Source organism: Limulus polyphemus, unplaced genomic scaffold (assembly GCF_000517525.1).
Source record: "Limulus polyphemus unplaced genomic scaffold, Limulus_polyphemus-2.1.2 Scaffold2990, whole genome shotgun sequence".
NCBI classification, from domain to species: Eukaryota; Metazoa; Arthropoda; class Merostomata; order Xiphosura; family Limulidae; genus Limulus; species Limulus polyphemus.
The window spans coordinates 40,250-54,353 of record NW_013668600.1 but is presented as its reverse complement, the minus strand read 5'-3'; the positions used below and the strand labels follow the sequence as shown (position 1 = coordinate 54,353).

Genomic DNA, 14,104 nt, shown 5'->3' with positions numbered 1-14,104 from the left:
GTCCGTCATTCCCACAAGACGTTGGTAAAAAAGTAACCCAAGAGTTGGCGGTGGGTGGTAATGATTAGCTGCCTTCCCACTAGTCTTACACTGCTAAATTAGGGACGGCTAGCGCAGATGGCTCTAGTGTAGCTGAAGGGATCCATATGACCCCAAAAGCTTTTGGAATACATTTTTCTAAACAATGTTCTTGTGGGCCTTTGACTTTGCCGGTTACATGGTCCCCTATAACATATAAGACACACACAAAGTGTAAAGAAAAATGTTACAGTTAATCTCATTAATTATTTTCTGAGTTCCCCATGTATTTTGAGTAGAAAATAAATGATTTCAGCGAATTTGTTTATAAAATTACTCGATATGATATAATACGTAAACCTCACGAGTAGCAAGAAAAAAACAACACTAAGGTGTATTATTTACACCGTAAACCGTTTGCCTATGAAGGTTACATGAAGTTGTGATAATATTTATGTATATTTATGTTGATCCATACATCTGTATATATATATAATGTTAATAAGATGTCACTGACAAAACTTTGGGCTGAAGTTTTTGCTATATTTTGCATCGAATATTAAATATATCTAAATATTACTTTGAAAGTTCAAGATGTACAATTGTCAGGTTTATAGCATAAAAGATACAGTTTTAACCATCTGTGTTGTAATATCGAAGTGTACCTGTTGTTTCGTAGATGTAGTTTAATTTCTCTAGTTAGAGGAAATATGCTGTACAGGTGTTCTATTTACGTGTGCAATATTTATTTCACAGGACTAAAGGATAGTAGTGTTAATATGATCTACAGCTATGTTGGGATAATGAACTTTGTTAAGTGCAGACGTGTATAAGAAACAGTGAGTTGCAAAAACCTACAGCCCGAAGCTAATTAATAATGCTGTGTATTAAGGTTTTAAGTGACATTTGTTTAGCACTTAGGGCAAGGAGAGAAGAGCGACTGTTTGACAACTCACTTATTCATAGAGTAAGTAGCATCACAACTGTCTTCATCATCATAGTTTACAACCGAGTTCCAGAAAACTGTAGGAAATGTATTACTCTATTCATCAAGTTGGCAGATTATTCAACTATTTTAGCAGCCAGCTATATTTTTAAAGTGTTAGTGGTGGTATACATTGTGGCTGTTTAGATAGCCTGTTTCATGAAATTCTGATCTGGTTTTGTTGAATTCCATAGTAGGAAATGGGCCATCTTTATTGTAATTTGTGGTTGTAACTACAGTAACACTTATTATTTATAGACAACACTGAATGTAGTTTCTGATTATTTGGAGTTAACTCCAATTGTCAAATTACCTCCATCATCAAGTCATTCGAGGATGATGGTTCACATGATTTGATGATTTTCAAAGTCAAATCTATCCCATGCTTAGACGGCACAGAAGAACTGATGTTGGACTCTGGTTTCAATGGCATGAGCGGATGAGAAACAAATGGGATGAAGCGCCTTGCTCAAGGACACAACAACATGTTGAGAGCAAGTCTTGAAGTCATAAATTTCTGACTGCGAGTATTTGGTGATTGAGGGAACTTCAGTGGAAGTGAATCTAATGGACCACCTTCCAAAACTCCAGCTATAGTATCAATAGCTCTCACGGATAAACTATCTTCCACCAGCTGGTCTAGAGAGCCGAATTCTATCTTTAGTGCGACTATCAACATATCCAGACTACATGAACGAGTGATGGTGTGCCTTATTCAAGGATACTAGGTGCTATAGCATTGTAGGGCTGATATGTGGCTCCGTGTCCTGCTCGATCACAAACTCTCAGGTTTGAAGAAGTTTACTTTTTAGTCAAGCAGAAAACAAGTAATTTGTACAAAATAACTTCTCCAAATTCTGATAAAGTTAAGGCCAACAACATCTGCTCTATTTAAAGTGAAGGCTATTGCCTTGCCACAGTGCTGTCGTTAGACTCTGTCATTCATTACCGTGCAGCTGCTTCTTAAGAGGAACTAAGAATTTTAGTAAGACTAGATTTCCAGGATATGAGAAGACTATATCAAAATATTGCAAGGAAAGGACTATAGAAGAAGACAGTGGAAATTGTCCAAAGCTAAGGCTGAAGTATAGAAATTTTACAGGCCTGGCAGGACCTACAGAGAGCTAGAGAGACCCAGGTCCGGAATATGGATATGGTGAATATAGCGTGGTTGGAATACTATTATTGTACACTCTGTATAAAGAATGTAATATTTAAAAACATGATAGACCTAACACTAATGGGCCATGACAATAAAACTATAATCATGCTTCCCCATCTTGTAAAACGCATTTACACCATAACAATTGTTGTTGTAATACATAGCTTATATAAGTAGTGCTCCGACTTATACTGCGTTTGTTGTATCCCAGACGGCCTAAAGAGCTCTGGATTGAGCAAAAGGCGTCGTCGGCAATAAATACGGCGCACATAGCGTGGTTGAAATACTATTATCATACACCACTCTTCTAATTCTTGAAAATTCCTAAGGGACTAGATGAAGAATGTAGTGTTTAAAAATGTAATAGGCCTAATATTAATGTCTTATGACAAGTATAATTATAACTACGCTTCGCCAACTTGTAAAAAGCGTTCATATCATAACAACTGTTGTTGTACCAAACGGCGTATATGAATAGTGTTCCAACCACTACTGCGTTTGTTGTATCCCTTCTGGCATAAGAAACTCCGAATGGAGCGAAACGATTCGTTGGGAATGGATATGGCGAATATAATGTGGTTGGAATACTATCATTATACATTATTATAATTTTTGAAAATCCCTGAGAAACTAGATAAAGAAGGTAGTGTTTAAAAGCATATTAGGCCTAATACCAATGTCAAGTATATTTCTAGATAATGATTTAATTATGTTTTTTCTTTTAACAAGTTGTTAATTTTAAGTATTTTCTTGTTTTTGCTCTAACAGGAAAAATACATTTTGCCTGAAGTTTCTTCGTTTTTGTTTTGTTCTGACTGTACGCTTATCTCCTGAGAACACAACGAAACTTTCGTTTTAATATTTCATTAAAATATTGTTTTTTCAACAATTTGATTATATAATATTACATGACTGAACTTTCATGTAGAATTATACACGGACTTTTCTCTACGTTAAGATACTTTTATGTGCGAGCTTTCGATCCCCTTACCGGAACCTTCATCGGGCAACAATGCACTGAGTGATAAAATTCGTTAAACTGTAAAACACTGCTTTAAAATAGGTATCTAGGCAACAGTCGTAAGGATAACTGACATCTGGTATTAAAGATATTAAACATATGGAATTATGATGAATATAGAATATAAATCGATTGCTTTGTTGCTCGATGAAGGCTACGTTAAGAGGATTCGGAAGCTCGCAAATAAAAAATATTTTAACGTAGAGAAAAGTCCGTCTATAATTCTACATATTAATTCACCTACATTATGAGTTAAAATGACTGAACCTTCAAGTTAATAGCCAGGCAAAGACAGGTGGTTTGGGCGCTTGATTCGCAATCTGAGGGTCGCGGGTTCGAATCGTCGTTCCACTAAACATGCTCGCCCCAGTTGTGGGGACGTTATATGTGACGGTCAATCCCACTATTTGTTGGTAAAAAAGTAGCCCAAGAATTGGCGGTGGGTGACGATGACTAGTTTCCTTCCCTCTAGTCTTTCACTGCTAGATTATGGATGGCTAGCGCAGATAGCCCTCGTGTAGCTTTGCGCGAAATTCAAAACAAAGTGTTGCGTCATCCAGATCACATGACTATTCTCACGCCCTCTAGTTTCTAGAACTATCTTGTTCCATCACGAATGCCCTAGCATTTACTAGATAGGGTAGTCTGGTATATATAAGAGGGTGACAACGTGACGCGGGAATGTGTGCGTGTAGACAGTGAGTAAGTGATCTGCAGTCGGAAGTATTATTGAGCACGTTCGTTGTTATAACGTTTGTTTAGCGCGATTGTTGAAGTTGAGTGTATCGGTAAAGTTGTATTCGGAAAGAATAAACCAGTTTTATTAAGTAAGGACTTGTGTCGCTAAAGTTTCGTAGGAACGAAGTTACGGAAAGTTAATTAACAAACGGAGACGTAACAAAACCATACCAAACTTTCACGTTAATGATTTGTATGTGGCTTCTTGCTTCAATATTCGGGTAATAAAGACATATCCGTTTATCACGTATTTCGCAGTTGGTTCAATCAAGTTGATTGTGCTCAACTGATTTTATCGTGCCGGAAGGTTTATGCTAGTAGTTTAGTTCCTAAACAAACTGGCTGAAAGTTGGTAAATTTGGTAAAACAAACCTTCATGTTTTTTCCTGTTTTTTCTTCATTCCAAAGTTGAGTTTAAAATATTTACTGCCTGAATAAAAATGGTTATTTTTGTTAAATTTCTCTCAGTCAGTTTACCTATGTAGAGAGCAAAAATGTTAAAGATTAGACATATGAAAACCAACAGATGTTTTGTATTGAATCACACCTGCGTGGAGAAAACATTAACTTATGGTTGTACTCGTATTGTAATAAAGGCTCTTTGCTAGCCTGAAACGAACTTTATAGCAAAAGCAACGAATTGTAAGCAGTCTATTATTTTTCTTGTAGTCTCGGTGTTTCTATGTTTAAACTACTTAAATAAAAGAAAACGAAACAACCTCTGGATAACAGATGAAAATTAATTAAACACAGGTAAGAAAACGTTCGACAAGCAACAGGTTAGACCCACATATTAATAGATACTGCGTTAGGTCGGTACTGATGTTAACCAGAACTATGTACCTTCTACCTTAGAACACATTTATAATTTAAACAAAAACCTACTTCAGAGTGGACGGGTCTATAATATTTTCATTTAATTACCTTATATTAGGGTGTAAGGTAACTTTTTTTTTACTTTTTATTTACAGTATTCTTCCTTTTCAACGACTCTGTTAATATCTAACAATATGGTAGAAACACAAACGCCTGAATTCGTGTGGATTGTTGTCGTAGCTTTTATAATTGCCTTCCTTCTCGCTTTCGGTGTGGGAGCTAACGATGTCGCCAACTCATTTGGAACATCCGTGGGTTCTAAGGTTCTGACGTTGCGACAAGCTTGTATCCTAGCAACAATATTTGAGACGCTAGGCGCCATTCTTATTGGTAAGTTTTTATAATTAGCTATATAATGCTAAGTAGAATGCGTAAATTTGTTTTAAGGGAGCAGTTTTAATAAAGCTTGTCACAACACTTTCGAAAAGAAATTCACAGGTCTGTAGTATGAAATGCACAGCCAAAAATTGTTTTGATATGAGTGAAGTATAAATTCAGAAACAGTATATAAACCTTTCTAATACGTAAATTTATAACGATATAGAAAGGCAAATTAAATCTTTATAACAGCGAAACTTTATTCTATTATAAGTGTATAGCTATAAAAATAAAGCAAATGTTCCTAACTTTTCTTATATAAACGTATGAAAACACACTGAGAACGCCTTTTGCATGACTTTGTATAGCCTATAACTCGCATGAATATGAATAAATGCTCGATGATATGACTCAACATCAACATCATTCACACCCAAACTGTAATAGCCAGTCACATAAACAATTGAAGTATAGAAATACCATCTATAAGTTAGAAATACCAATTGTACGACACTCTAACTTATAATGTCATTCCTTATTTACAATTCCTAGAAATGAATTGTAATCAACATTTAAGAGTATAAATAATCAATACCAAAAATTGGAGGAACATTTAGTCACGTCTCAATAACTCCGAGCTTTTTTGATCACATGCTTTTGGAAATATTTCAAAGTGTTATTATAAATATGTTATTACAATTGAATTTAATGCTAAAATTTTCTTGTATTTCAATATTTTAGTGGTCAGTTACTGATACTCCTGAGAGTAACGTGCGTTATTATTAAGGTCAAAAGAGCTCATAACCAAGCTGTGGGTGATAAGTTTTTAAGATCTTTATATATATATATTTCAAAATGTAAAGTCAGCTTTTTAAAATCTCAAAATGTCTTCTGTTTAACTAAAACTACTCTCACTACCATCGAAATCGTAATTATTCCACAAATCAGTAGTGTGTCTTGCGGCCAAAATAAATAAATAAATAACAACCTGCAGGACACTCTATGCGTTATTAACAGGAGTGATAGTTTAGCGATTTTCCACCTTCTGTAGCTCGGACTGTGATATCCCAACCATCACACATCTTCAAGGTATGTGCTCTACTGGACTCTTACTTCACATACCAAATTTCAAAACATTACATTAATCAAGAAATACCTGAGATATAACATCTCTGATTTTGAGTGAGTTTCTTCCAATTTTTTTCTTCTCACCGAAAGTACAAAAACTATATTTGATAAAAAACATACCTAACTTTTATGGATTTTTTTTTTCAAGTTTGGTACAACGATAAATCTTTACAACCTACAAATTTCGTTTGGTGTAAGTGTAAGCCACAGGTGCAAAGTTATTAAACAAAAACCGTTCAAATTTAATGAAAATTTTTGCGCACGCCTACGCAAAAAGTCACGTGAACTATCGGTCTAACATTTTTACTACTGCTTCAACTAAGAATAAAATCGGACCGTTTTTAGTTTTTTTTTGTCATTCGGGTTAAAGACGGTTGATTTAGAGCACCAAAACTATAAGGTGAAAGGACGTGCAGATACATAAGTATTGGTTAGGCCAAGCAAACTAGATTAGGAGTTTCTAGCTCAAGTTTTCAAAAGAATAATACGGGTGTACGGTATTATTGGTTATTTATGGCCAATTTTTCAGCACAAATTTACTAAACCTTATGAAATTATCCTAATTAAAGATAGTTTAGCTTCACGTGATATTAGCTTAAGCAATTAGAGGAAAAACTACCACCATATATTTTATATAATCTGGTTGGTTCTGTAAAGTAAAGGTCTGTTCCGAATGATAGTGTTGCGATCCTAAAACTAATGTTCGTTACTATCGATTGTCACTTTCTTACTTGCTGTGAAGTGTTGGTGTATATTGACAAAAAGTCATGATATCTAATCAAAAACATCTTAGGTGTGAAAAACAAATGTGCGGCCAAAGAAAAAAAAAGGGATTCAGCGTGTGACTTAAGGGAACTAAATCAAAATTAGTGGCCAAACTGGTAGATACATTTATAGCATTGATAGGAATTTTACGACAAATATTTATTCATTAGTTAACTAGGACGCGCACTTTATCTTACTCATCATCATGCCCAAAGTTGAACAAAAAATGCGGCCTGGCTAACTGATGAATGAATATTTGCTGTAAACTTCTTATCAAAGCTATAAGTATGGCTACCAGTTTGTCCGCAAATTTTAGTTTCATTCCTTTAAGTCGCACGCTGAATCCTTTTTTTGGCCGCACCTTTTTTTTTCACACCTAAGGTGTTTTGGATTAAATTGTTGTAGTTACAAACCCACATTAAATGTTGTTGTTTTTTTAAGCAAGATTTTTAAAAAAATAAATTTTATTTATAAACTTATATACATATTTATAATATTAATATGCTTTTTAAAATAGTATATCAACATATAACGTAACGTTACTTCTACAAAAATTACAATTTCTTGTAATTTTCTAGGGTACAAAGTTTCAGATACGGTCAGGAAAGGAATATTTCAATTAGAAATGTATGAAGGTGCAGAAAAAGAACTATTAATAGGGAATTTAGCTGCATTAATAGGTAAGTTTTAACTTTGAACCTTTTACTATACAAACTTTTGTAGAATTATGGTCACCATTTGTATCTTAGGTAATTCCCAATAATATATTTTACTGGAATTATTTGTTCCTTTTCTTAAAGAAGAATTTATTCTGTATCGAAGTTATCATTTTAAAAAGGTCATTTATATCAACTACACTCGACTACACTACACAAGTAATTTTCATAAATTACAATAATATTATTATGTTATTATTCGCCAAATTAATTCGAAAATGGAAACTTCGAGATTTTTCAATACTGTAAAATAATTACTGGATACAGCAGCGTACCCAGCGTACTTTGTTTTTTTACTTTAGAACATTGTAGAAATAATGAACAATATGTACTCATAGTTCGAACATTTCAATTTTGTCTATAATTTAAATATGGAAGCATTTTAAGGACTAATGTTTTCAACTTCAATTATTTGAGCTTTTTTGGTAATTAAATAGATATATATATATATATAAAAGGTGTGTTCGTAATAGAATTGTTGTCGACGGCTTTAGAACCTCATTACAAGTAGAATATTTGGTTTTAAAACTTGATGAGAAAAGTACAGACAAATGAAAGAAAGTAATATATATATATATCAAATACATGACCGGGCGTGGCAAGTTCTCAGCGTGCCCGGACATTGAATCGGATAATTAGTGATTCGCATCCAGTTGCCGCAAAAGCGCGTTTCAAACATTGAGATCGCGAATGTACTATAACAGTGACGTCAAACCTCGGCATTCGTCAGGAGGTACTATCCATCTACAGAGTAGCAGTTCATGTTGGGAATGTCTATTCTAAGATAGCCCTCGTATAGCTTTGCGCGAAAATCCTAAGAACAAACAAAAAATAGCATAGATACGAAATGCAGTATAAATTACTTTAATTGAACGAAAGCTCTATTTTTGAATTTGAAAAGAAAACTGCGCAATCCGTGTACCCGATTTGTTTCGTCATATCTTACGCTAAAAAGTGTTCTCTTCACTCGGGATTGAATGTGCGTTGCCCATATATAGTTTGTTTGTTTTTTGAATTTCGCGCAAAGCTACACGAGGGCTATCTGCGCTAGCCGTCCCTAATTTAGCAGTGTAAGACTAGAGGGAAGGCAGCTAGTCATAACCACCCACCGCCAACTATTGGGCTACTGTTTTACCAACGAATAGTGGGATTGACCGTCACATTATAACGCCCCAACGGCTGAGAGGGCGAGCATGTTTGGTGGGACGGGGATTCGAACCCGCGACTCGCAGATTGCGAGTCGAGTGCCCTAACCACCTGGCTATGCCGGGCCCCCATCTATAGAAATGATGAAGAAACGATCTGGATGTCGATATTGTTTTAATTATCTCATTACAATCGATATTATTATTTTTAATATTCTAAAGAACCTTGTTTATTTATCTATATATATATGTGTATATATACGTATACTATAACGCATATTAACTTGCGAGTAACATAAAAAAAAAGCTTAGCAGATCCTAGTGATTAGTAATGTTCAGCTCGCAATATGCGAGTAGCGGAATCAAAACCCGTAGCCTAACATGTTCCTCCTTTCATTTGTGGAAGCGTTATAATGCGACGGCCAGCAATTCCAAGAGTTGGTGGTGGGTCGTGTTCTAGTCTATCATTTCAAAATTATGGGCAGTTGGCTCAGATTGTCCTCGAGTAGCTTGGCACGAAACTTCAATAAACAAAAACGTCATGAAGATAAGTAAAATAAGGCAATCGCATTTGAGTTAGTTAATAGCGTACATCAAAAAAATGTTTTCTTTTGTTTCACTTCACACTTCATATACCTTATAGTCAGGTTGTCGAAACGTCGGGCTTTCGTTATTATTTTAGCTGGCGTGAATTTGAATTTATATTCAGTGTAGTTTGTTTACGTTTAAGTGTAAAGCTACACAATGTGGGCTATCTGCGCTGTGCTCACTGTGGGTATCAAACCCTCTATTATTTCCGGTATAAGCCCTAAACTTACCACTGAGCCACCTGGTGGCACAACTGTAACAAAAAGATATGAATACGTTTACAACCATTCAGAGTACTTGGCAATTTAATAACAAGTTATAATTTCCAGATTAATTTAGGACGACTCTTTTGAAATTAGGTATACGAGTTTTTTCTAAGTTCCAGCTGTGTAGCCTGATGCAGTACTATATTTAAATATAAACACATTATCTACTATAGAACGTCTATTTTAGTTACCACCCGCTGTTCAAGTTTTTCCTGCAGATGTCAAAACTTTTTAGTTTCTGGATGAAAAAAGTGAGAATAAGAAGAACGGAGTTAGCATTATATATCTGTGTCGCCTAGTGATAGCTTTTGAAACTTGATGCCCGCCGTTATACATTTTTCATTTTTAATTCTGTTACAAGCATCGAGCTAGAAACAAAGAGTTTAGGGCTCCAAAAGTAACATAAACGTTTAACGTAAACAAGTTAAAAATAGGAGCCAAACAAAGATTGTAAACAATCTTCAGTCATTGAAATAGTAAAACAATCTTATAAAACTAGTTAAGACAAATTATTATTACTCATTCTATAAAATAATATTAAAAATGAGAACATAAAAAACTACATTGTTTTTAATAAATATTATGACTCATTCCATAAAGTAATATTAAAAATGAGAACAAAAAACTACATTGTTTTTAATAAATATTATGGCTCATTCCATAAAGTAATATTAAAAATGAGAACATAAAAAACTACATTGTTTTTAATAAATATTATGACTCATTCCATAAAGTAATATTGAAAATAAGAACATAAAAAACTACACTGTTTTTAATAAATATTATGACTCATTCCATAAAGTAATATTGAAAATGAGAACATAAAAAACTACACTGTTTTTAATAAATATTATGACTCATTCCATAAAGTAATATTAAAAATGAGAACATAAAAAACTACATTGTTTTTAATAAATATTATGGCTCATTCCATAAAGTAATATTAAAAATGAGAACATAAAAAATACACTGTTTTTAATAAATATTATGACTCATTCCACGACGGAGAATCGAGTCCCAGATTTTAGAGTTTTAAGTTCGTAAACGTACCGCAAAACCAGCTGGAGACCATCAAAAATTACAGAAATGTAACAGTTAAAACACTGAACGTTGAATTTAAAGGCCAGTCTTCATTATGGTTTAATAGAGATATGTTAAGTGTATCGCTTCATCCACCTTATAAATGCCACGATATGACTGACATGACACTTTTTTATTTCCAGTCCTTGCCTGATTTGACTGACAAAACATTTTTGATCTCAAGTCGTTGCATGATCTGACTGACAATACTTTTTTCAGCTCAATTTCTTGCATTATCTGACTGACATGACACCTTTTTGATCTCCAGTCCTTGCCACATCTGGCTGATGTGATATTTTTTGATTTCCAGTCCTTACATGATCTGACTGACATAGCATTTTTATCTCCAGACCTAGCATGATCTGACTGACGTAGCACTTTTTGATCTTCATGTACATCCAAAGTGTGTATATTAGGTTATTAAATGTAAAGTTTTGTGGCAGTAGCTTCAGAAACAGGGCATTTCTTTTCTGATTTGCAAGAACATTTTACGTATAAGAGGCAGCAATGTTTGAACGTATCACGTGCATTTTTTGTGTGGTTTTTTTTTAGCGTTCATTGTTTTGAGTGTATAGCTTTTTGTATCTGATAAGAATCGACGTTATATGCCAGATGGCAAAACACATAAATTCTGAATGTGTTATAAGTATCCACTAATACGATCTCTTTATTTATATTATTATTCCCTAGAAAACATGACAGTGAATGATGCACTATAAATACCCTGTCTATTGCCAGTTAATCACGTGATCTATAATAATAACGAATGGTGCACTTGAAGTGACGTATCCAATGCTAACTAATCACATACTGAATTAAGCTGAGCGTAAATAATATAAGATGTGATAAAACCAAGAGGTGATATTTGTATATTCTAGGTCAATAACTAGTGGTGGGAGTTCTTCCATACTAGAATTTCGAAAACAGATAACTGTTTTTGAGTTAACTGATAATGTTTATTCTAAGAAAACTCTTCATCGGTATAACGTTATCACGTCATTGCAACATACGTCATTGTTCTTGCACTGCGTAAAATTTGATATAGATTTATAGCGAATTACAGAGTTGTCATAAATTATGTTTAAAAAATAGCTGATGGTAAAAATAATGTTATAAAATCGTAAAACTTTTATTTAACCTCTTATTTTAACTAGTGTTAAAAACGCAAAAAAATAATAATATTGGATTAAGCGGATTTTTTTTAAATCACTAATTATAAATTATTAACAAACATAGTTGAATTATTTGCGGGTTTTAAAATTTTTGCTCAAAGCTATACTCATCAACAGTACCAACCGTCAATTTTTGCGCTACATTTGTCTGATAGAGTAGTAGAATTTGACCATCATTTTTATAGCGCACCCACGGCCCTAAAAGGGAAGTGCGCGTCTTTGCGGCAGGGGCGCACACCAAGAAACGTCAGATTCACAGTTTGGGTACGCTATATGTAGTATAGATACAGATGGAAGTTGAAGTTAATGGTTGTACTTTCTCAGAAAGCGTGGATGATTAATCATATTATCAAATTCAAAATGAATTATATATTGAAAATTTTCGTTTAACGGGGATTCATATACTGTACTTACCTAAGGCAGTTGCTTCTGAGATGTAGGCTCAACACGAGATTTGACTTTAACCTGGAAACGAAACTAAAACTGACGCAAAGTGTTTATTTTTCCCTATTTTCTTTAAAGCAAATATTGAAATGAATTATATGGCATAACACGAGAAAGAGTGACCATTTGTAGTTGCAAATTTCAATCTGTGATTTGAACATTAATAAACAAACAACTTATTAGTTTTCTTGACGTAATTAATTACTTAAATTTCGTTATATTCATATTTCTATAAATGTAGATATGTGTCAACATGATGCAAATAGTTGGCAGAATTATTTAGGACAGGCGAATATAGGGGCATACGTACTGTAATTTAAACAGGTTGTGATTATTGCTAAACTATCAAATTTATCAATCACCTTCTTAGTATAAAGATCGTTCAAATATCCTAGTATTCTGTAGCTTCAAAGTGCTTCTTTACAACTACGCAGTAGTTTTGAAAGTAGGGGTATCGCTGAACCAGAGTTCAGAAGAAAAACTTTTTAGTAAAAAATTGAAAAATACTTTATCGTACATTTAAGGTACAGTGTATTAGATGTTTTATCAAGATTCACGAAGACAAATCTATTAAGTGCATCTCATCCCTGGCTCTTCTTATATTCAGGCCCCTAATTTAGCAGTGAAAGACTAGAGGGAAGGCAGCTAGTCATCACCACGCACCGCCAACTCTTGGGGTACTCTTTTTACCAATGAATAGTGGGATTGACCGTCATATTATAACGCTGAAATAGCCAGCATGTTGTGTAATGTGGCTGTTTTTCTGAATTTATAAGACTCGACCTATTATTTCACATACCACATGCTCTTTCTTGTCTGCATATGTAGTATCTAGTGTTAATCGTGTGAGTATAAACAGTCGATAATACAAAAGTCATATTAAAGCCTTATATCTTTTAATTAATTTAATTTTTTCCCGTTTCTCTAATTACTAAGAACTTACCACATACAAATGAACCTTTTGAAAAAAAATATTGCGTAATAATAAAGTTTCTAGTTGTAAAAAACAACCGTAAGTGGTAAATCTACTTTTAATATGTTGCCCTGAATTATTTGAAAAAAAAACTATTTCGCAGGTAGCTTAGATATCTTGCGCTGCTCATAACTTTTTTACACAGTTAGTTTGAGTATCTTGTGATCTCAAGCCCTTTTTTTCAAAGTTAGTTAGTTTGGATATTTTGCGTTGGTCATCACTTTTTACACCCTTACGTGTATGCAATTGCTTCAGGATTTAAGTTAATTTGTTAACAACTCGACTATTTCCATAACAATTCCTGTTACTTTCCTTTAGATTAGTTTCCTTCTAGTTATGCATGTGATTGTATATTCCACACACCAGTAAATCTCATTAAAAATGTCTTCCATTTAAGTTATCTAGATTTCCTACTTTTTTATTAACCAAGATGAATTTATTTTGGCCTTCTAAGTAAAGTTTGATAAAAGCTATATGTTTTTTTATGAACCTTAAAGGTCGAATACATTCCTTTATGAATCACGAAGTCTGAATACAATCCCTTAGCTGTTGGCCCGGCATGGCCAGGTGGTTAAGGCGCTCGACTCGCAATCTGAGGGTCACCCTTTCAGCCATGGGGGCGTTATAATGTGACGGTCAATCCCACTATTCGTTGGTAAAAGAGTAGCCCAAGAGTTGGCGGTGGGTGGTGATGACTAACTGCCTTCTC

The 14,104-nt window shown here is 34.0% G+C and overlaps 1 protein-coding gene across 1 annotated transcript in view; it reads left to right on the top strand.

Moving 5' to 3' along the window:
• Nucleotides 1-14,104, top strand: part of LOC106468388 (sodium-dependent phosphate transporter 2-like) — a gene marked incomplete at its 3' end in the record, with an annotated part of 58,558 nt that overhangs the window by 6,257 nt on the left and 38,197 nt on the right. The window contains exons 2-3 of the mRNA XM_022396730.1: nucleotides 4,896-5,130; nucleotides 7,590-7,691. Of these exons, the coding sequence (XP_022252438.1) occupies nucleotides 4,935-5,130; nucleotides 7,590-7,691 (298 nt within the window). The remainder of the gene's footprint in view (nucleotides 1-4,895; nucleotides 5,131-7,589; nucleotides 7,692-14,104) is intronic.